Here is a 23,802-nt window from a genome sequence, read left to right on the forward strand (position 1 = left end):
GCCATAATGCCTGAGGGGGTGTGGTATATGGCCAATATACCACAGCTAAGGGCAGTTCTTATGCACAACGCAACGCAGAATGCCTGGATACAGCCCTTAGCCGTGGTATATTGGCCATATATCACAAACCCCCGAGGCGCCTTACTGCTATTACAAACTGGTTACCAACATAATTAGAGCAGAAAAAAATGCATGTTCTCTCATACCCGTTGTATATGGTCTGATATACCATGGCTTTCAGCCAATCAGCATTCAGGGCTCAAACCACCCAGTTTATAATATAATATAGTGAATGATGTGGGGGATAGAGGGGTCGTGATCATAGAAAGATACGGTGAGAAGTGTTACCTTGCGGTGGACTTTGACCTGCTCGTCACCATACTTGTTGATGTCCCGGATGAGGTCATTCATCTTACGCATCAGCTCCAGGTGGCAGAGGGCCAGCTTGTCTGATGACACCCGGAACAAGTCCCACATAGGAGCAAATGTCCTGTGAGACATAGAGCAATATGTCACCTACAGTACAAGGTCCTAACACCAACACCATGTTTTTTTTAATCTAATAATCACATACATTAACAGATGCGATTTCATACATTTTGTTTGAACGGTAATATGACATTAAAGTTCAATCTTTATAGTGCATTTCTAGAGTTAAACAAACCACAGACCCCGGCCTGCTACGGCCCAGTAAACCACAGACCCCGGCCTGCTACGGCCCAGTAAACCACAGACCCCGGCCTGCTACGGCCCAGTAAACCACAGACCCCGGCCTGCTACGGCCCAGTAAACCACAGACCCCGGCCTGCTACGGCCCAGTAAACCACAGACCCCGGCCTGCTACGACCCAGTAAACCATAGACCCCGGCCTGCTACGACCCAGTAAACCATAGACCCCGGCCTGCTACGACCCAGTAAACCATAGACCCCGGCCTGCCACGACCCAGTAAACCATAGACCCCGGCCTGCCACGACCCAGTAAACCATAGACCCCGGCCTGCTACGACCCAGTAAACCATAGACCCCGGCCTGCCACGACCCAGTAAACCATAGACCCTGGCCAAGAGAATCAAACCATACAGACAAACTCCTGTAAATCCTCTAGGCACCCTGCCAGCATATGAAACAGTTGATTTTATTTTAAACTGAGATGTTGATGTCAAGAGTTTTCTAATATACTCACCCTAGTGGGCTTCCATTGCTTGCCATTTTGGCCAGTTTGCTCATGGACTTGGAGTAGGTCTCCTCGATGGCAGCCCTGAGAACCACAGATAGATCGATATATTCCTGAAGAGCCCGTGGCTGGTAAGTAACAAGCCAGGCAGAGTGATGGTCTATGCAGAGTCTCAGCCTTGGAAATCCTGCATCCAACTACACATAAATCTAAATTCGTCCCCTTCCGGCTCACACAAAACAACTGCATATCTTACTAGCATAAAGTCATATTATCATGTACAGAGCATAATAAAGCACAAACCTAAAGGCATGAACAACCAAGCAAAGGGAAAATAAATATTTAGCTTCAATACTGTCAATGTTGCCCTGAACCAAATGTAAATAATAAAATGGCCTCATTTCTGCAGGAGGAACATACAACTTTTAATACCCATCTGTAGCACACACGGAGAAGAATGTAGATCAGTATATCTGGGGGGTAACAACCCCCTCTCACCCTGACAAGGAAAGAGCAATGTAATAAACAAACAAATCAGTGCACTTTCACAGGCCTCCGGCAACAGACACAGCTCTTTATGGAGAACAAGTACACCTTGAAGAGGGGTAGCTAGGCCTACAAAAGGGTTAGAATACATGACATTCAACTTTTAGATACATAGAACAATCCAGATTGAGAAAGAGCTCCTCTGCACTGAGCGTGGGGAATCAATCAGCTCAATGGGTTGGTTACACTGTCTGTCATGAGGGAGATCTTCCCTGCAATGTCTTGTTTCATTTCCTGACTGACACTTTGTTCTCTCCAAGTAGATAACTGAATTTCCTCCCTTCTGTGGGGAATGTGCAGTGGTTCGGATCGTATGAATAAAAGTCAAGACTATGACATTGGTCTGACAGTGAAGGTCGTTGTCTTCCCCTCTGGGGAGAAAAGCCCTGTAAGGCCCAGGCTTAAATACTACAATGAGTGTTCAACTTCCAGCTAATTGACTCATTAACAGACTGAATAAAGACAGGCGACTTCTGGGAAAACAATCCAGGAGGATTATTCAGACTGACATGTTACCGGAGCTGAGTGCCCAGATAACAGGCAAAAACACAGCTACTGCAAGTGTGTGTATATGTGTATAGTAAGACAGGGAGCTCCTTGTCTTGAGGGCCGTGTCTTGTATTGCGTGAGAGTGTGTGTGTGTCTCTCTTAACACTCCCATGTGCTGGCCTGAGTTCAAATGCAGCCCAGTTATGTGGATTGGAAGGCAGGGGAGACTGATGGAGCCGTTCCTCTGCATTAAGACATGACTATTAAAAGGAAGTGACAAGGCCCTGTAGCCAGTATTGGAATCAGTCTTCTTAAAAAGGCAAAACTTCAAAACCTTTATGAACATTTAGAAAAATGACTTTTTCAAAATGGATGGATGAGTTGAAAAGCAAACTGATTAAGAAACATCACTCCCACGCCACTCATGTACCACCTCTCTGGAACATCCCAGCCCAAACAACACCTCACCTCTCACGGACAAACTCTGCCAGCTCCTTGGTAGCAATCTGGCCATGCTTCATGTTGTGGTACAACACGTCAAAACCTGCATTCTTCTCCCCCTGCAAAAAGCACAGACAACACCTTGGTGAGCCACAGCATTAGATTGTACAGCATATCTCTAAGGGATTTCTAGATTCCTCAACATGAAAGATGTGACAAATAGCAGGCGATGGCAGACAAACCTACGACCTCAGGAAATAGATGTTTTTCTTATTTAAATTCACTCAACACTTCTGTTACCTTTTCATTGAGGACCCTTGGAGCATAGTAGCATTGAACACAAACAAAACAAATACTGTTTTCTTTCATCATGACCTTTAAAATATTGTGGATGTTTCTCTTGTTGTTACGCAACCAGAACCAAGGTTGACACAGGGTTGGAGAAAACAGACATGCCTTTATCTCTCCAACAGGGTTATGCCTGGGAGCTGGTGATGACATAAACACAACTCATGTTGTTCTCTTCAATGACCTTTAATACTGTGGCTGTCTTCTTGTTTCGCTCAGTGGGGAACCACAAGCAATCATGACACTGGTTTAAGGAAACAGAAATACATTTTTCATAGACCGGCCGACTGCAAGCTGAGTTGTTCTTCAGAAAGTCATTTTCATTGGCCGAAGTAGTCTTTCCACAGGGTCCATGCAAATTTCAGATCTATTGTTCCATAGCATTAAATCAGAATTTGCTTTGACCCAAAGTGTGCAGAAGCTTTCTCCTTTTGTCTTCCTGCACCTTAGCAGCCTTGTGCAGATTTCATCAAGACTGGCACAGGGAAGGCAATGTGAACTAGAAGTTTAAATCAGGATTCCCTTCCTACAGACAATACAAAACAGAATACTACAAAGAGTTATCACATAACAGCAGAGTTAACAGAGGCAGCGTTAAAAATAGCCGGTTCCTTGAAGCCCCCACTTTGATGTCAACAGCGGGGCCGTTGTGTAGGCTGTCCTGACACGCAGGCGGCTACACCTCAACACTAGAAATACCCTGCTAGAGAGGGACACTCTTTTAGTAGCAGGGGAATGGCTGGAATGCCAAGGTTCCCAGAGAGAAGCTAGGAGTAGGCCAACACCACAGTTACAGACACCACACCACCACAGTTACAGACACCACAGTTACAGACACCACAACACCAGTTACAGACACCACAGTTACAGACACCACAGTTACAGACACCACAACACCAGTTACAGACACCACAGTTACAGACACCACAGTTACAGACACCACAGTTACAGACACCACAACACCAGTTACAGACACCACAGTTACAGACACCACAACACCAGTTAGACACCACAGTTAGACACCACAACACCAGTTAGACACCACAGTTACAGACACCACAACACCACAGTTACAGACACTACAGTTACAGACACCACACACACACCACAGTTACAGACACCACAACACCAGTTACAGACACCACAACACCAGTCACAGACACCACAGTTACAGACACCACCACACCAGTTACAGACACCACCACACCACAGTTACAGACACCACAGTTGACACCACAACACCACAACTACAGACACCACAACACCACAGTCACAGACACCACAACACCACAGTCACAGACAGACACCACAGTTACAGACAGACACCACAACACCAGTTACAGACACCACAACACCACAGTTACAGACACCACAGTTACAGACACCACAACACCACAGTTACAGACACCACAGTTACAGACACCACAACACAGACACCACAGTCACAGACACCACAACTACAGACACCACAACACCACAGTTACAGACACCACAGTTAGACACCACAACACCACAGTTACAGACACCACAGTTACAGACACCACAGCACCACAGTTACAGACACCACAGTTAGACACCACAACACCACAGTTACAGACACCACAACACCAGTTACAGACACCACAGTTACAGACACCACAACACCACAGTTCACAGTTACAGACACCACACACACCACAGTTACAGACACCACAGTTACAGACACCACAGTTACAGACACCACAACACCACAGTTACAGACACCACAACACCACAGTTACAGACACCACAACACCACAGTTACAGACACCACAGCTACAGACACCACCACAGTCAGACACCACAGTTAGACAGACACCACAGTTACAGACACCACAACACCAGTTACAGACACCACAACACCAGTTACAGACACCACAGTTACAGACACCACAGTTACAGACACCACAACACCACAGTTACAGACACCACAACACCACAGTCAGACACCACAGTTACAGACAGACACCAGTTAGACAGACACCACAACACCAGTTACAGACACCACAACACCAGTTACAGAACACAACACCAGTTACAGACACCACAGTTACAGACACCACAGTTACAGACACCACAGCACCACAGTTACAGACACCACAGTTACAGACACCACAGCACCACAGTTACAGACACCACAGTTACAGACACCAGTTACAGACACCACAGTTACAGACACCACAACACCACAGTTACAGACACACACAGACAAACACAATCGTTGCTTTGAGACGTCGGTCTACTCAGGCAGGAGAGTGGTGATGGGCTGATGGCCTCAGTAGGGGTCAAAGGATATGGATTCAAATCCAGGGTTAAAAGTAAGGCGGTATGGTCTGGTACGCCGTCCCAGCAAAATAAATAGTGGAGGTACACGCTACCGGTAAAATATGAGTCTATGACAATAATTAATACAAAATGTCAAGAAAACGGTGGGCTGTTACACTAGTATTTATCATTACCGCATGTCAGAGGCGTGAAAACAGGTGGTATAACTCCAAAATGTGATGTGGTTTGACGAGAACACTGACATTTTGCCGAGGCAGAGAAGTGTGGGCGACAGAGACGCGTGCGGACAGCAATGGACACTTCAATTCTGTCCTAATGACAATCGCCAAATGTCATTACACTTGTTGGTGTTTTGTTTCCGTTCAGCACTGTTTAGGAGATGTGTTGTGAGTGGATGAACGTGCCCGGGTAACCTCCTAAAGGAGCCCTTTGAAGTGATTGTTTTAGAAATCAGATGTAAACATCATGACTAGTTGATGCCAGAATTAAAGGAAAACATTTTTTTAAAGTTACATTTCAAATCTTTATGACTAGGCCCACAGAGATCCTATTGAATTAATAGGGATTCTATATGTAATACAGAGAGGTCCCGTACCAGGAAGAAATTACATTACTTTCATCCCTGGTTCAAACCCATTTGATTAGTTAACTACAGACATGCAGTCAGTGGTGTAAAGTACTTAAGTAAAAATACCCCCCAAAAAAGTAGTACTTTAAAGTATCTGTACTTTTACTACTCATATTTTTGACAACTTTTACCTCACTATGTTCCAACAGAAAATAAGGTACTTTTTACCCAAAAGTACTCACGACATGTGAAATGCTTAGCAGGACAGGAAAATGATCCAATTTATGTACTTATTAAGAGAACACCTGGCCATCCCTACTGCCTCTGATCTGCCAGACTCACTAAACACAAATGCATCTTTTGTAAATTGTCTGAGTGTTGGAGTCTGTCTTTGGCTGTCCGTAAATTTAAATTAAATGGTGCCGTCTGCTTTGCTTAATATAAGGAATTTGAAATTATTTATACTTTATACTTATACTTACTTTTGATACTTAAGTATATTTTAGCAATTACATTTACTTTTAATACCAAAGTATATTTACAACCAAATACTTTTAGACTTTTACTCAAGTAGTATTTTACTGTTACTTGAGTAACCTTCTATTAAGGTATCGGGTACTTTTTCCACCACTGCATGCAGTACACTATTTAATGCAGAGATTTTAATTCACATGTGATTCTCCAATACCTTTCCTTCTCTATGGAAGTGAAATTATGCCATAGTCTTTGTCCATCCCTCTCTCCCATCTGCACCCAGAGGAAGGTGACCTGCCCTGCTCAGCCCTAAACACAAAGCAGGTATATAGTTCCCTTCACTATGCTAACCTCTCTGACTAGGTGCTGTATCCCCAGTGTGAATGCCACACACAATCTAAAACATAGCCTACAGTATTATCATATAAGGCATTGGTGATCATTAAAACATATTAGCAAATAGCCAAATTAAAGTTGAAAACAAAGCAACAATGATATTCAATCGCCAGGTCCCAAGCAGTCATCCATGCAGTGAATGTAAGGACGAGTGACAGGTGCTTTTCAGAAAAGGAACCCCAAACATAAAGCTACTACTGTTCAAGTCAGTCCAACTGCCAAATAACTTCTCTGTGAAAGGAGCTAAAGACACACCAAGGCCTTAGTCAGCTAGACAATAAAGGCTTATTTCACAAAAACACAATAGCCTAATCTAAAGAGTCAGGCCTAATTCCCATTTCTGGTCTCAATCGAAGCTGATAATTATGGACACATTTGTGCTCTAGAAATTAGTATGAACATTATTTGATCAGCTAATGAAAACAAGAGGTACATTTAACGTGGTGTCTCGGCTTTATGAACAACTCCTATAATGCCGTTGTGTTTCCTGAAAGGAGAAATAACGACTGACTAAAATCATGACTCCCTAAAAACACAATTATAAGTGACTTTTTGAAGCAGGTTAGGGGAGCATTTTCGCTAACCCTAACCCTTTTTCTAACCTTCACCTAATTCTCCTAACCAGCTGTTAATTCTCCCACCCTGGTACGACAAAGTCGTAGCTGTATCGAAGTGGCATGTTCCTCAGGTAACAGACACAGTGGGTGAGAAGTATGACAGCTCTTTCATTAATGTGACAGACGTGTTTGTTTGTGTATGTATGTTTCGAGGTGTGTCAGTATCGCACCATAAAATAAATGTATAATCCAAAGATGTCCTAAGAGTTAAATCCATGACTAGAATGATGAATTATAGCTAAACCCATCATGTTCCATCTGAGATCATTCATCACACAGACCCGTTTCATATTCCACACCATGACCAGCAGTCATTGACAGTTATTTTTCAGTCTGATTTATGCAGCTCCCCTAAGAAAGTTTTGCTCATGCGAGAGAGAGCTCATTACAATGACAATGTGATCTGTGGGAGACGAGAGGAGCGACAGAGGGCCTGTGTGGAGGCACCCAGACAACTTTCTCACCATGGCTGAGATTCATTAGTACTCCATGCAACACAGAGCAGCATCGTCTGTCAGTCCAGTCAGGTAATGCCCAGGTTCATGTTTTACAGAGGTATTAGCTACAGTCGTTGTTTAACACATCACCGGACCCATCTGTTTCTCCTGAGGAGCAGGGTGCCCCTTGGGAGGTTTGGGTTGGGGGAGGGGTTCTGCTCACTCACTCCTTCCAGAACACCCTAAACTCTCACCCAGCGAGCGGTGCTCCCACATCCAGCAGCCTCCCCTCTCTCTCTCGCTCTCCCGCCCTCCCTGCCCACTGCAGTTAGCCAATCAAGACTTGCTGCCCCATTTCATCTTTGTACTGTGCAGCGCGGCCAGCTAACGACTCTCACTTCATTCAAATTAGAAGTATCCCTGGCTTTCCCCCTCAGGCATGAACAAAAATAATTACTGTACAAACGAGGCCTGGGATGCTCCTTTAAACGGTGTGCTGGAAGGCAGGCCTCATTGGGAACTGGTGTGGTTAAATAAAGAAGCCGTGTCTGGATCCCCCTGCTAGAGCGTGTCCGGCTTAATTAGGTAAGTGTGGTTACCTCCTTGGCCAGTTACAAGAGTTGTGGTTGAACACCAGTGTAGCGCTGCACTATGGGCAGCAGGTTCTGTGGCCAGAGTAGCAGCGAGTAGCAGTGTCTTACTGAGGGGATCCGGTGTCTGAGGACATTCTTGTGCTGTGATGCGTGGAGGGGGGCACATGTGAAACCTGGCACACAGTAACGTCTGTCCCTCCCTCACTGGTCAGCAGAATAAACAACCCTGCCTTCCAATCCATTGATCAACAACTCCATCAGGCCTGGCTAGTGAAGGACATTTCAAATCAATCAAATGTATTTATAAAGCCCTTTTTACGTTTTTTGTGCTTACGGTCAATCTCACGGAAGAGTGTCAGCAGCACCCCTAGTATCTCAGCACACCACTTCCGCATCTAAAGGACTGCCTCACTGAGTCCCCAAAACAACCAATCACCTACACTAGTTGATACCTGGTCCATAGCGCCTGGGAGAGACCAGCAGTATCCCTGTGTAGAACTACTCTGGACATCACTTTATGCTGAGATCAGATCACAGCACCGATCCCTGTCCATTGCCACACTGATTAATGGCTTCAGTGCCCCATTGGGCCGCAGGTGAGGGAATGGAGCCCAGCGGTACACGTGAGACCGAGTTTAGGACTAACCCATGACAGAGACTGAGCACAATGCACACACACCGCAGTCCACGCTCATGCTTCTATTACCATCACCAGAACACTTGCATCTGGCCTCAGGAACCAGAAGGCAAATTCCCTGAAATGTCTCTGTAGCAGTACAGTAATCCACTATCCTACTGCCATTCATCGAATTTAGCAGAGCAAAGAACAGTTCCAGAGAGATCTCGAGAGAGAGAGAGATCGAGATCGAGAGATCGAGAGATCGAGAGATCTCGAGAGATCTCGAGAGAGATCGAGAGAGATCGAGAGAGATCGAGAGAGATCGAGAGAGAGAGAGATCGAGAGAGATCGAGAGAGAGATCGAGAGATCGAGATCTCGAGAGAGAGAGATCTCGAGAGAGAGATCTCGAGAGAGAGAGAGATCTCGAGAGATCTCGAGAGATCGAGAGAGAGAGAGAGAGAGAGAGAGAGAGAGATCGAGAGAGAGAGAGAGAGAGAGAGAGAGAGAGATCGAGAGAGAGAGAGAGAGATCGAGAGAGAGAGAGATCGAGAGAGAGAGAGAGATCGAGAGAGAGATCGAGAGAGAGAGATCGAGAGATCGAGAGAGAGAGATCGAGAGATCGAGATCGAGAGAGAGATCGAGAGAGAGAGATCGAGAGAGAGAGATCGAGAGAGATCGAGAGAGAGATCGAGAGAGAGAGAGATCGAGAGAGAGAGATCGAGAGAGAGAGAGATCGAGAGAGATCGAGAGAGAGAGATCGAGAGAGAGAGATCGAGAGAGAGAGAGAGAGAGATCGAGAGAGAGAGATCGAGAGATCGAGAGATCGAGAGATCGAGAGATCGAGAGAGAGAGAGAGAGAGAGAGAGAGAGAGAGAGAGAGAGATCGAGAGATCGAGAGAGAGAGATCGAGAGAGAGATCGAGAGAGAGAGATCGAGAGAGAGTGGGTCCACTGGTAACATTCCTGCCCACCCGTCTCAGCCACTGGGTTTACATTCGTCCGCACCGGACCTTAGAGCCCAGTGAGTCCCAGAGACACAGCCAGGCACAAATTGACAAGGGAAGAGCAGAGGCAACACTGGGTTCATTCGGCTGATTAATGATTGGTTGGGTATAATTCACCTAGGAGAGCAGGGCCCATTTCCTGGAACAGACAGACAGTGTGCCTTGATGAGGCCTAGCAGAGAACTATATAAAAAGACATGAATGATTCATCCAACTCAAAGTCCTGCTAGAATTCCTAATGGTAGTGCATTAGTGGGTCTAGACTCTGGAGAAACGGACTGAATGGACCGTTCTTCGGGTAAAAAGGAGAAATTAAAGGATTCATGGTGTGCAATGCGAGAGCACCCATTCAGCAATTTCAAAGGGGAATTGGATATCAGGGGCATTAACATATCTATATTGGGATCAGTGGCGATTTTAGCATGTAAATCTTGGTGGGGCAAGATGGCATGCATTTTTTTAATGCATGCCAGCAAAGCAATTACACAACACAAACAATAAATAAAACAGTGGCCAAACTGTTGGGCCTACATAAAGTTATCCCAACAGCAGAGTTGGCACACGTGGCCATCAGTGGAGCCTTGTCCGGCAACGGAACAGTTCATTCAGCCTCATTTACTGCCTTTAAAAAAAAAAAACATAGCTAAAATGGCTGACTTGCTTAAACAAAATGTGGTTTCTACTGACAATTGAGATATACAAACTATGGCATAAGGGAACGATGATCAGATAACAGGCAATCTGTAATATCGATTAAGACAATGAGAGAGCGAAGGCGGACATCGTCAATATAATGATTTGTTCAGCACTTTTGAAATGTACAGCGACAGAATTCCAAACATGGGCCGTTTTTACAGTATTCTCCCTGTTCACCAAGTCAGAACCGTAGGATAAATAAGGGGGCATATAAGCAGATGATAAAAGCTCTTAGAAATGTCATCATCATCAAATATTGTCTAAAACATGCTATAGGCTCCCCCCAACAGACACTTGCAGTTAGCCACAGATTCCAAACCACTCATTAGTTTACTTTCTATACATATCTCCCTGGCATATTTCATTTATGCAGCAACATTTGTGGACTGTGCTGTGCTCAAACAGGAAGGTGGTGTTTATGTCTGGGAAAAAAAACAATTGAATCATGCGATGAGCACTCTAGAAAGAGGCCGAGTTCCCGACTTGTTTGTTCTATCTATTTTTCCCCAGTCAATTTCTCTTCATTCCAAACCACTGACAATTTCCAACTTGTTGTGTAATTTTATGCTAATGTAGATTGTCTACAATTTCTCTTCATATGTGATTCATGACTGCTTGTCTCGAGGAAAGCTACGATTTTGAAAGTATGATGTTGACATGATCAGTCCAATCAAAGCTACGGTAGATATGTGATTTGACATAATTTTATCTGTGGCCAATGACCTGGAGCTTTCTTGGATGGGCACTTCTAATGTAAATCTATGGCAGCACCCAAGGGGCTTGAACTTACAAACTCTCCCTGTAGATTTTGCAGTGATGTAGTGTTCCCATGAGTGACAGAACACTGAGCCAATCACAGCGCAACTAGAGAAGATTCCTAACCCCTACGCTCTGTATTTTCCTCTGGCTGCCCCTCCACCACAGAAAGCACTGAGCTGGGCTGAAACACCTGCATTTCGGAGCTGACTTACTCAAGAAAGCAAAGAGACCATGTTTGTACACGGCTTTATGAACTCAAATGTTGTTTTTTACATTGTTTGCAAACTGATATGTGACATGTATTAATGCCAAACAGGTGGGGCTCAAAACAGGTGCCCTGAATGACGGGTCGCCAATGGTTGGGATGAAAACACTGAACGGAGCATTACACCCAAACTGTACTCACCCTTCTTTCATCTGAAAGGAAGGAGTCATTCTACTCCCAAGGACTTGGAGTGAGGACTTCATTAAGAATGCACCTAATCATAACAGATGGCAATTCCTCATCCTTCCCTCTGTTGACTAATTAAGACTAGGAAGAGAAGCCAACATCATTATGTAGATGGAAAATATGGAAGTCACACAGTGCCGCCTGTAGACACAGAATGGTGTTCGACTATCAGAGAGTTGCATCCCTCCTGGTTTGAGTTGGAGGGAAGCACCTTTGACCAACCTTTGTTCCACACAATGGAGGTCTCCGCACCCCTCCATAGGCATGGAGGCCCTGCTGCCTGCAGCCACACAAAGGCAGCCAGGATCACATGACTTGCTGCCGGTCAGCCAGCAGGCAGGCAGAGCAGACAATCCGGCACACTCTGCTCCTCACAACAACACACTCAAAGCTGCCTCTGTCACAGTCAGTAACACAACAACTCCACAAAATGAGGACAGAGGGGATCCACCACATAGAGAGGCTTCATGTACATAGACAAACAAGCACATACTTTCCTAATCAGATATCCCTCAACAACGAAACAATACAAACAACTTTAGAGTCTCAAAATGTTGTGACCTATAAAAACCTTTAAATTCCATAAAGGATAGAAATCTAATTTCCTTGAATTTAAATCAAATGGATGGCTGATATAGGTTCTTCTTTGACTCAATTGTTACTTTTACTTTTTGCCACAGCGTCCTTCCCAAAATATCCTTCCCCTTTCACGGTGAGGGGGCAGTGGTCGTGTACTAGAACTAGGACACACCTGAAATAGCTCAGCCAGGTGTGCAGAGAGAGCAGTACACAGGCATAGTCCCCCTAGGAGCAGCTGACTAATGTCTTTTCCAGTCTCTCCTATCAGGCTACAGTCAGGGTTACATTGCTGTCATGCGTATTATGTGCCGTTATTGCACAGGTTATAGGACTGTTAGAACATATTGATGTAGTTCATGTTGGTTCCTTTTCCAGGCATTGTAAAGATGTGATCTGTGTTCATCTGTGTGTCAGGAATGAACCCTGTGCCCCTACTCCCACCATCACCAAGGAGACTAGTCAGCCTCCGCTCTCTGATTCAGATAGATAACTCAGGAGACAGATTGGTAGAATGCAACATGATGTGCTGTATGGTGGTGGTTCAGTATCATTCACAGAATATTAACTCTGAAAGTAAGGCATCATGACTCATGTGTGAATCAGGGAACGGACAGAATTGGCCAGTCAACCTACATGCATTGGTGTCCTTCATCTACAGAAGAGTTGTACAGCATTATCTGAAGGATAGGCCCATGATTTCTACTGTCAGTGTCACATACAGTCTGTGAGTGTTTGGGTTTTTACTAGCTTCTGCAATCTGCATAGAAATGAGCAGTAAAAGGGTCTAGAGTGTTCATGTACAATGGCCCCCAAAACAAATCGTCATAATGCAATCTGACTGTCAGTTGTCACCTGTCCATGTTGAGCTGCCAATGATCCTTATAGAACATAATGGTACATCAAATACTCACCCAGAAGTTGTTTTTAAAGAATGCCATCTTCACTCAGAGTTTTATAGGGATCTGCAATAAAGTGAGAGAAGAAAACATTGTTACAGAAACAGAAACTATCCCCCTGCTCTCCCCTATCAGTGTCCAGAGTCAGCCAGTGGCACTGAACCAACATTCACACCAATAATGAGACACCTCTACAAATGGATTGTTGTTTTCACTGTGCTGAATTGCTATGGATCTCTTGCTCTTGCTGTGGGCTGAATCTCCCTTTGTACAGGTACTGTAACAATGTATTGGGCTACATGAAAAGCCACCTCTCAGGCCCCAAAACAGACACAGTGACACTTTACTGTACAAAGAATAAAGTGGAAACTTCTGAGGCGGTCTTATTAAAAACAAGCTGGTGTAAGCAAGTAGACAATAGATACCTTTAGTTTAATGAAGGCCAGAGTGTCCTGAGGGGACAGCCCCAGGGTTTGTTTAACAGTTCACTTGAAAAGAGATGGAGGCTGACACAGGGGAGGGAGATAAGACTGATCTGACACAGCCACCAAGGAGACTGTGCCCGATCAAGATGAATAAAGATCTCTCCGGTGTGCTCACTCATTCTGGCCATGTGTGCAGTAAAGAGCTGAGGCAATAGCCATACCTCCAATTCAACCCCCTCCCCAGAGTCACCTCCCAGACTGGGCCTGAAGCGATTGACAGCAGAGGGTCTACTAAGGTGAGGACACACACACACAAAGAGCCTCTACAACACAGTGACTCAACAAGAACCATGGTCTCTTTTTGACTATGAAGTGAGATTCGTGACCATGAGCTTCTGTTCTGGCAGAGCAGATTTCAATTGACTGGAGGCAGGAGGAAACATAGCAACAGCTGAACATACACCCCCTGACCCCCTATAGCGTTTCTCCACCCATCCACACTGCCTTCCACTGTGGGGGATTTCATTCCTGCTCAATTAGCACCTAGCTATCTGCTCATCATGAACAATAGTAGCCTTCCAAGCACATAGCAAAGATGAATGAGTGGAAAAAGTGTGTGTGACTCTGCAGGCGCAGCGTTTCTCCAGGGAAGGCTGTAGGTTCCCTGTTATTTTGCTGCGAGGAGAGGGTAAGGTATGGTCCCTGCCTGGATGTGTTACATTGTGCTGACGGCAGGGCTTTCTCTCTGCTGGCACAGTGGCTGACCCTAGCTCAGGCAGGACAACCTGCTGCTGGACAGGGGCACACACACAATTAATTAACTCAGCATGGGGACCCTGGAGGGTTCTCGTGTGGCAGCATGGCTTACGGCTAAGAGTGAGATACAGCAGCCAGCTACAAAGTACCCACTCTGCTCTACAACACTGATAGAGGAGAAGTGGAATAAGTTAGACAGAGGGATCTGTTTGGCTGTGTAGCTGGATCACTGGCAGGTGGTGGTGAGTGATAAGCAGAACGTGCCAGGCTTCACACACAGTTGTTGAGAGGAGAGATTGGTGTGGGGCTAGAATCATCAGTGGTGTAGTGGAGGCTATACACAGGAATATATTGGTTTTATTTAACGTGTCAGCGTGTCGCAACTCACGCTGACACTGTCGCCAGGTGTACTGTGTTTCCTCCGGCACATTGGTGAGGCTGTCTTCCGGGTTAAGCGAGCAGTGTGTCAAGAAGCAGTGCGGCTTGATTGGGTTGTGGAGGACTCACGGCTCTCGACCTTCACCTCTCCCGAGTTCGTACGGGAGTTGCAGTGATGGGACAAGACTGTAACTACCAATTGGATATCACGAAACTGGGGAGAAAAAGGGCTAAAAAAAAAATATCAAAGGATATGAAATAAAGTGGACTTGAAAACCAATAGAACAGGAGTGTTAAATAAATTTTTCCATGGTCAGATTTTGGCTTGGCTTCTTAGAAGCAAGTTAAGACAGGTCTCATAATATGAAGTAAAACATCCAGGTTTGACAGGCTATAACAGTCTCTGGTAGATGGAAAGGCTTTCTCAAAAACCTACTCAATTAAATGTTAACTAGCTACAAAGTAGCATATGCCTACCAGAATGATATGATTACCTGCATCAATCCAGTGGGTATTTGTTTGCAAATGTGTGCTACAGAAACACACTAATCAGACAGTGCTAGGTGCAAGTACACTTGAATTAAACTACACTCACAAATGAACATTTCTGACATTTTTCCCCAGACCTCAAAAGTAGTCTCCTGTTATGGTTTAAGCATTATTGTGGACTTAGAAAAACAACAAAATTGGATGTTCTAGAAAAGAAAAAGTGGCTTTGAGAGCGACCAGAGGAGGATATCTGTTAGGAAACTGTGTCGCCGGACAACCTAACCGAGAAGATTTTACATTTACCAGCCCCATGTGCATTGGGCGTCCCACTACGACATCCACCCCAGGTCCTCAGAATGACAGAAACCACAAACATTATGGTCATTCATTTTAACACGCCATGCAACTCCTGTAATAAAGCAGTCAATAAAACGGCATTGTCAAACATTTGCCAAAATGCAATTCGCGAGAAAACACCATTCTAAACACTGCACCAGATGCGAGCTGTATATGACAGAGATGAAAATCTCCATTAGAAACTTACAAAGACGGTGAAACTAGGATGGGTTGTTAATATAACGGCCTTCGGCTTCTGGACAACGATAGAAGGTTGATATGAAAATCAATAGAACAGGAGAGAAATGGCATTAAAGGGAGTCTTTCATGCGGCTGTCAGTGAAAAGCATCTCAAATATGCATCTTGAGTAGAATTTTAATGTTGAGACAACAAGCTTATGCGTTCATCTCTCTCCAGAATGATGCACTCAGCTCTCCAGAATGAACTCCGCCGTCTCCTGTCAATTCATTGATTAATTATGTGAAAAGTTTGCTGTTTGTTTCTTTTTATAAATTACATATGTTACCAGTAGTAAATGTACCGTTAATCCCCATCCTCTGATTACATCAATGCATTGTTTTAGCCTACTAAAATTAAGCCTACAGTCAATACCATTCTGATTCTCGAAGTGGAAACGTTACTTGTAAGAAACAAGTTTTGGTTTATTTCATAACCATCAAGTACAACTTTTTTCATGGTCTTTTGTTTGGAGTGCTCCATGTGAGCAACGAGCATGGGTTTGGTTCCTATGTCCTGATGTTGAGGGAGGGTGCACGTCTGAGTAAGCATAGAAGTTATAAATATGGTACTGGAACTGACCCTGTATATAGCATGCTTACCAACTTAATAATGTTATTGTTATTTCTATCCCATATATCCAGTGGAAATGTCATTAAAAAGAAGCTTTCCCCAGCGCAACAACAGCTGTCGTTGCAAGTTCGCTAGAGACCGCTTTCCTGGATCCAGTTGATTTATTTGATACAATGTTGTACATCACTAGTTAAAGCTTAAGTAAAGACAGAAAATATATTGATTCTTCGGCTTTATGTACACTACACTTCAAAAGTTTGGGTTCACTTATTCATTTCCTTGTTTTTTTTAATAAAATCTAAAAATTTTGTCCATGAAAATAAAATTGATCAGAAATACAGTGTAGACATTGTTAATGTTGTAAATGACTAATGTAGCTGGAAACTGCACATTTTTTATGGAACATCTACATAGGCTAATTATCAGCAACCACTACTCCTGTGTTCCAATGGCACGTTGTGTACGCTAATCCAAGTTGAAAAGCTAATCCATCCAGAATAGAAAGACTGGGAGGCCCTGGTGCAAAACTGAGCAAGAGGACAAGTACATTAGTTTGAGAAAGACGCCTCACAAGACCTCAACTGGCAGCTTCATTAAATAGTACCCGCAAAAAAAGTCTCAACGTCAACAGTGAAGAGGCGGCTCCGGAATGCTGGCCTTTTAGGCAGAGTTCCTGTGTCCAGTGTCTGTGTTCTTTTGCCCATCTTAAATCTTTTCATTTTATTGGCCAGTCTGAGATATGGCTTTTTCTTTGCAACTCTGCCTAGAATGTCAGCATCCCAAAGTTGCCTCTTCACTGTTGAGACTGGTGTTTTGCGGGTACTATTTAATGAAGTTGACAGTTGAGGACTTGTGAGGCGTCTGTTTCTCAACCTAGACACTCTAATGTACTTGTCCTCTTACTCAGTTGTGCACCGGGGCCTCCCACTCCTCTTTCTATTCTGGTTAGAGCCTGTTTGCGCTGTTCTGTGAAGAGAGTAGTACACAGCATTGGTTCGAGATCTTCAGCTTCTTGGCAATCTTGCAACCTTACAGTTAACTAGTCCAACGCAATAACGACCTGCCTCTCTCTCGTTGCACTCCACAAGGAGATTCGCTTTTACGCGAATGCAGTAAGCCAAGATAAGTTGCTAGCTAGCATTAAACGTATCTTATAAAAAACAACCATAATCACTAGTTAACTACACATGGTTGATGATATTACTAGATATTATCTAGCGTGTCCTGCGTTGCATATAATCTGACTGCGCATACAAGCATACAAGTATCTACGTATCTGACTGAGCGGTGGTAGGCAGAAGCAGGCGCGTAAACATTCATTCAAACAGCACTTTCGTGCGTTTTGCCAGCAGCTCTTCGTTGTGCGTCAAGCATGGCACTGTTTATGACTTCAAGCCTATCAACTCTCGAGATAGGTCTGGTGTAACCGAAGTGAAATGGCTAGCTAGTTAGCACGCGGTAATAGCGTTTCAAACGTCACTCGCTCTGAGCCTTCCAGTAGTTGTTCCCCTTGCTCTGCATGGGTAACGCTGCTTTGATGGTGGCTGTTGTCGTTGTGTTGCTAGTTCGAGCCCAGGGAGGAGCGAGGAGAGGGAGGGAAGCTATACTGTTACACCGGCAATGCTAAAGTGCCTATAAGAACATCCAATAGTCAAAGGTTAATGAAATATAAATGGTATAGAGGGAAATAGTTATATAATAACTACAACCTAAAACTTCTTACCTGGGAATATTGAAGACTCATGTTAAAAGGAACCACCAGCTTTCATATGTTCTCATGTTCTGAGCAAGGAACTTAAACGTTAGCTTTCTTACATAGCACATATTGCACTTTTACTTCCTTCTCCAACACTTTGTTTTTACATTATTTAAACCAAATTGAACATGTTTCATTATTTACTTGAGGCTAAATTGATTTTATTGATGTATTATATTAAGTTAAAATAAGTGTCCATTCAGTATTGTTGTAATTTGTCATTATTACAAATAAAAACAAATGTTAACAATAAAAAAAAATATCAGCCGATTAATTGGTATCGGTGTTGAAAAATCATAAACGGTCGACCTCTAGTAGAGTGGCCAGACGGAAGCCACTCCTCAGTAGAAGGTATGACAGCCTGCTTGGAGTTTGCCAAAAGGCACCTAAAGGACTCACAGACTATGAGAAGCAAGATTCTCTGGTCTGATGAAACCAAGATTGAACTCTTTGTCCCGAATGCCAAGCGTCATGTCTGGAGGAAACCTGGCACCATCCCTACGGTGAAGCATGGTGGTGGCAGTGTCATGCTGTGGGGATGTTTTTCAGCAGCAGGGACTGGGAGACTCGTCAGGATTAAAGCATGAACGAAGCAAAGTACAGATAGATCCTTGATGAAAACCTGCTCTAGAGCACACAGGACCTCTGACTGGGGCGAAGGTTCCCCTTCCAACAGAACAACGACCCTAAGCGCACAGCCAGAAGTGGCTTTGAATGTCGTTGAGTGGCCCAGTCAGAGCCCGGACTTGAACCCAAAGGAACATCTCTGGAGAGACCTGAAAATAGTTTCTCAGGTTGGATGGGGAGCATCGCTGCACTTGAGAGGATCTGCAGAATGGGAGAAACTCCACAAATACAGGTGTGCCAAGCTTGTAGTGTCATACCCAAGACTCGAGGCTGTAATTGCTGCCAAAAGCTCTTCAAAGTACTGAGTAAAGGGTCTGAATATTTATTATGGGGTATTGTGTGTAGATTGATGAAGAAAATAAACTATTTAATCCATTTTAGAATAAGGCTGTAAGATAACATGTTGAAAAAGTCAATGGGTCTGAATACTTTCCGAATGCAGTGTATTTGTATTTATTATATGTCCCCATTACTCTTCCTGGGGTCCAGCAAAATTGAGGCAGTTTATACAACTGGCATGCAGATCGTTAGAAATGTTAGGATAAATTGCATGCTTCCCCAAACTTGAAACTCAGGCGCCTCCTATTTAGTCTTTATAAAATAATTGCCTCCTTGTTTCTATGGTCGGATTTTCATGGAAGGCAATACATAATATGAAATAAAACATTTAGGTTTCAAACAATTAAGTATGTTTTCAAAACGCATACTGCCTCCAGCTCACATTGTAGTGGGTGAACATGCTAATAGCCTGCCTACAGTAGTTTCTTTTACTCCTGGTCAATTTGGCCGGCAACATTGTATTTATCCCCTTTTACCTGGACCAGAGGTAAACAAAGATTAGAACAGTGTTCAGTATTGGGATTCCTCTGGTAATTAATATTCCACAGGAGCTGAGCATGGTGGGCTGATGAAGGTACTGTGGTGGAACCATTTGGTACAAGCTGACTCACTGAGTCACACACACACACACACACACACACACACACACACAGACAGAGAGAGACAGAGACAGACAGAGACAGACAGAGACAGACAGAGACAGACAGAGACAGACAGAGACAGACAGAGACAGACAGAGACAGAGAAGAGAGAGACAGAGAGAGACAGAGAGAGAGAAGAGAGAGACAGAGAGGAGAGAGACAGAGAGAGACAGAGAGAGACAGAGAGAGACAGAGAGAGACAGAGAGAGACAGACAGAGACAGAGAGAGACAGAGAGAGACAGAGACAGACAGAGAGAGAGAAGGAGAGAGAAAGAGAGAGACAGAGAGAGACAGAGAGAGACAGAGAGAGACAGAGAGAGAACAGCCTTCTCCATGTTACACAGCTCAGAGGTGGGTGGACTGACAAGGAATCATTCAAATAGCACATTATGGCCAGTAGGCCTAGTTCCTTTCTGTCTCACCAGCTTAGTGAGTTTGAAACAGTAACACGTTACGCTGCCTCCACCCTGGACTGAGCTGGGCTCCTGCCCTTTCCCCTGCTGATTGTGAGAGTCAGACAGACTGAGCCACCACTAGTCTAAGACCACAGACAGGGCAACGTTATGCTATCAGCAGCACGCAGCAGTGGAGAAGGCGACATCAGCACCTCGAGCCCAGGCTGCAGTCTAATGCCATAGAAAGAGCCAACAAACAACTACTGACAAGAACCAGATGGACTACCAGAAAAAAATGAGGGTTTAACAAAAAAAGACCCTTCCAATCCCCCCCGATAAACTGTCCCCATTCTTGTTTTGGCCACAAATAAATGGCATCTCTACACCCATATTGAGCCTCACTCTCTCTTCCCCGTGGTGGAGGGAATTGAAGTGGGGCTACTGGCAGATGCTTCTCTCTGGGTTGACAGTTCAGCAGAGGCTCCCTGCCTGGTCTTTATATCCCCACACCACCCTTCTTCAGCTCATCTCTGTTAAGGCATGAGGCTGGGGGGGGGGATTGACCAACTCCCACCTTCACTGACAACCCCAGATATCCGCCTCCTCCATCTTGGAGAGAAAATGGGTCAAAGTATTGACTCGGCCAAGAATCGAGTGAATACGGTCTGCTAGGCTATTAACAGTCCCATCTGTCACTGGCAGAGGCAGTGAGGTTGGAGAGGAGAGGAACAGAAAGGGTGGGTGGATAGTGAAACGTGACATGTAAAAGAACAGACAGGCCTAAGGCTTTAAGACAGAACAAACTGAGAAGAGGGGAACAAGACAAATGGGAGACAAATGAGAAGTGCGCTACCACCAATCAACACTCTCCGACACTAAATGGCAGACTGATATAGGAGTGGAGCTCTAAAAGCAGTGACCTATAGCTAAATCCACAATCTCAGGTGTAACACATCTATGATACGTCTTGCCAAACTGTCGCAGCTGTAGGCACTTTCCAAGGACAGCGACAGGGAGAGTAGCTACTGCACTGCAGAGTCTGTTGCTCTGTCCTTCATCAAACCTGATTTGGCAGGGACAGGAGGAGAGAATTCCCCTGTTAAGACCCATTTTGCAGTACCCACTACCCTCCCTGCCAATGACGATGCTTCCAGAGCCAGGACCCAAATGTGACTGGCACATCTGACCACATGGAGCTGGCTGTAATATGGACCTACTTGGTCCTGTTGATTCATTCAATGTGATAGGGACAGACCATTATCAAGTTTGAGAAGTTTTAATGTCACATGCACAAGTACAGTGAAATGCCTTTCTTGCCAGCTCTAAACCAAACAATGCAGTAATCAATATCAACATAGTCGTAAAAATAACATACGGTAGAACAATAACACAAGAAATAAAAATAAGAACACAAGAAAGTAAGAAGCTACACACAGGGTGTCACGTTCTGACCTTAGTTCCTTTGTTATGTCTTTGTTTTGTCTTTGTTTTAGTTTGGTCAGGGCGTGAGTTGGGTGGGTTTATCTATGTTCCGTTTTCTATGTTGTGTTTTGCGTTTGGCCTGGTATGGTTCTCAGAGGCAGGTGTCGTCAGTTGTCTCCGATTGAGAATCATACTTAGGTAGCCTTTTCCCACTTGTGTTTGGAGGGTGTTTATTTTCTGTGTCTGTGTGTTCCACACGGAACTGTTTCGGTTGGTTATTTCATGTGTCGTTTATTGTTTTGTTTCAGTGTTCGCAGGTTTTAATAAAGAACATGAACACGTACCACGCTGCACATTGGTCCTCCGATCCTTACTACTCCTCCTTGCCAGAGGAAGACAGCCGTTACACAGGGTCAGTTCCAATAACATACTTACAATGTGCAGGGATACTGGCGTGACAGAGGTAGATATGCACAGGGGTAAGGTGACTAGGTATTAGGATATGATAAACAAAGTAGCAGTAGTGCATATGATGTTTGTATGTGAGTGTGTGTGCATAGAGTCCGTATAAATATGTGTGCGTGTGTGGAGTCCTGCAAGTGTGCATATACAGTGCAAAAATCAACAAAAACGTAATACCAGGGTCCACTCAGTCTGTGTAGCCATTCCTTTAGCTATTTAGCAGTCTCATGGCTTGGGGATAGAAGCTGTTCAGGAGCCTGTTGGTGTCAGACTTGATGCACCAAATCACATTTTTAATTTGTCACATGCGCCGAATACAACAGGTATAGATAGACCTTAATGAAATGTTTACTTACAAGCCCTTAACCTCTTGGAACTACCATCAACTACACTAATTAGCATAGCGCAACGACCAAATAATCTTACTAGAAAATATTCATATTCATGAAATCACAAGTGAAATATAACGAAACACAGCTTAGCCTTTTGTTAATCACCCTGTCGTCTCAGATTTTGAAATTATGCTTTACAGCCAAAGCAAGACAAGCGTTTGTGTAGGTTTATCGATAGCATAGCATTATGTCCAGCTAGCAGCAGGAAGTTTGGTCACAAAAATCAGAAAAGCAATCAAATGAATTGTTTACCTTTGATGATCTTTGGATGTTGTTTTCACTGACGAGACTCCCAGTTAGACAGTAAATGTTCCTTTTGTTCCATAAAGATTATTTTTATACCCAAAATACCTTTGTTTGTTTGTCACCTTGTGTTGAGAAATCCACCGGAAATAGCAGTCACGACAACGCCGAAAAAAAAATCCAAATTATATCCATAATATCGACAGAATAATGGCAAACGTTTTTTATAATCAACCCTCGAGGTGTTTCTCAAATATCTATTCGATAATATATCAACCGGGACAATTGGCTTTTCAGTAGGACCGAGAGGAAAAATGGCTACCTCTGTCTTTTACGCAATAATCACTCCGAGAGCTCTTAGCTCGCCACTTATGCAATGTGGTCCTTTACGCTCATTCTTCAACATAAAGGCGTGAAGCTACTTCTAAAGACTGTAAACACACGTAGAAAAAGGAATCTGGTTGATATCCCTTTTAATGCCCTATCGGAATGCATAGGAACACAACGGTTTCAAAATATGAGTCACTTCCTGATTGGATTTTTCTCAGGCTTTCGCCTGCAATATCAGTTCTGTTATACTCACAGACAATATTTTTACAGTTTTGGAAACTTTAGAGTGTTTTCTATCCTAAGCTGTCAATTATATGCATATTCTAGCATCTGGTCCTGAGAATTAGGCCGTTTACTTTGGGAACGTTATTTTTTCAAAAAATAAAAAGTGGCCCCTAAGAGGTTAACCAACAATGCAGTTAAGAAAAATAAGCGTGAAGTCAAAAAATAGAAAAGTAACAAATAATTAAAACAGCAGAAGTAAAATAACAATAGTGAGGCTATATACAGAGGGTACCGGTACAGAGTCAATGTGCGGGGGCACCGGTTAGTCGAGGTAATATGGACATGTAGGTAGAGTTAAAGTAACTATGCATAGATAATAAACA

The 23,802-nt window shown here is 44.0% G+C and overlaps 1 protein-coding gene across 4 annotated transcripts in view; it reads right to left on the reverse strand.

The window, feature by feature from the left end:
* LOC118359187 (F-BAR domain only protein 1-like) overlaps nucleotides 1-23,802 on the reverse strand; it is a 45,177-nt gene that overhangs the window by 15,978 nt on the left and 5,397 nt on the right. For all 4 annotated transcript variants that reach the window (XM_052480475.1, XM_052480476.1, XM_052480473.1 and 1 more), the window contains exons 2-5: nucleotides 13,407-13,457; nucleotides 2,678-2,769; nucleotides 1,184-1,258; nucleotides 349-490 (exon numbers count right to left, since the gene is read on the reverse strand). In XM_052480475.1, the coding sequence (XP_052336435.1) occupies nucleotides 349-490; nucleotides 1,184-1,258; nucleotides 2,678-2,769; nucleotides 13,407-13,433 (336 nt within the window). In that variant the 5' untranslated portion in view covers nucleotides 13,434-13,457. The remainder of the gene's footprint in view (nucleotides 1-348; nucleotides 491-1,183; nucleotides 1,259-2,677; nucleotides 2,770-13,406; nucleotides 13,458-23,802) is intronic.

The sequence above is a fragment of the Oncorhynchus keta genome, chromosome 26, assembly GCF_023373465.1.
Source record: "Oncorhynchus keta strain PuntledgeMale-10-30-2019 chromosome 26, Oket_V2, whole genome shotgun sequence".
NCBI classification, from domain to species: Eukaryota; Metazoa; Chordata; class Actinopteri; order Salmoniformes; family Salmonidae; genus Oncorhynchus; species Oncorhynchus keta.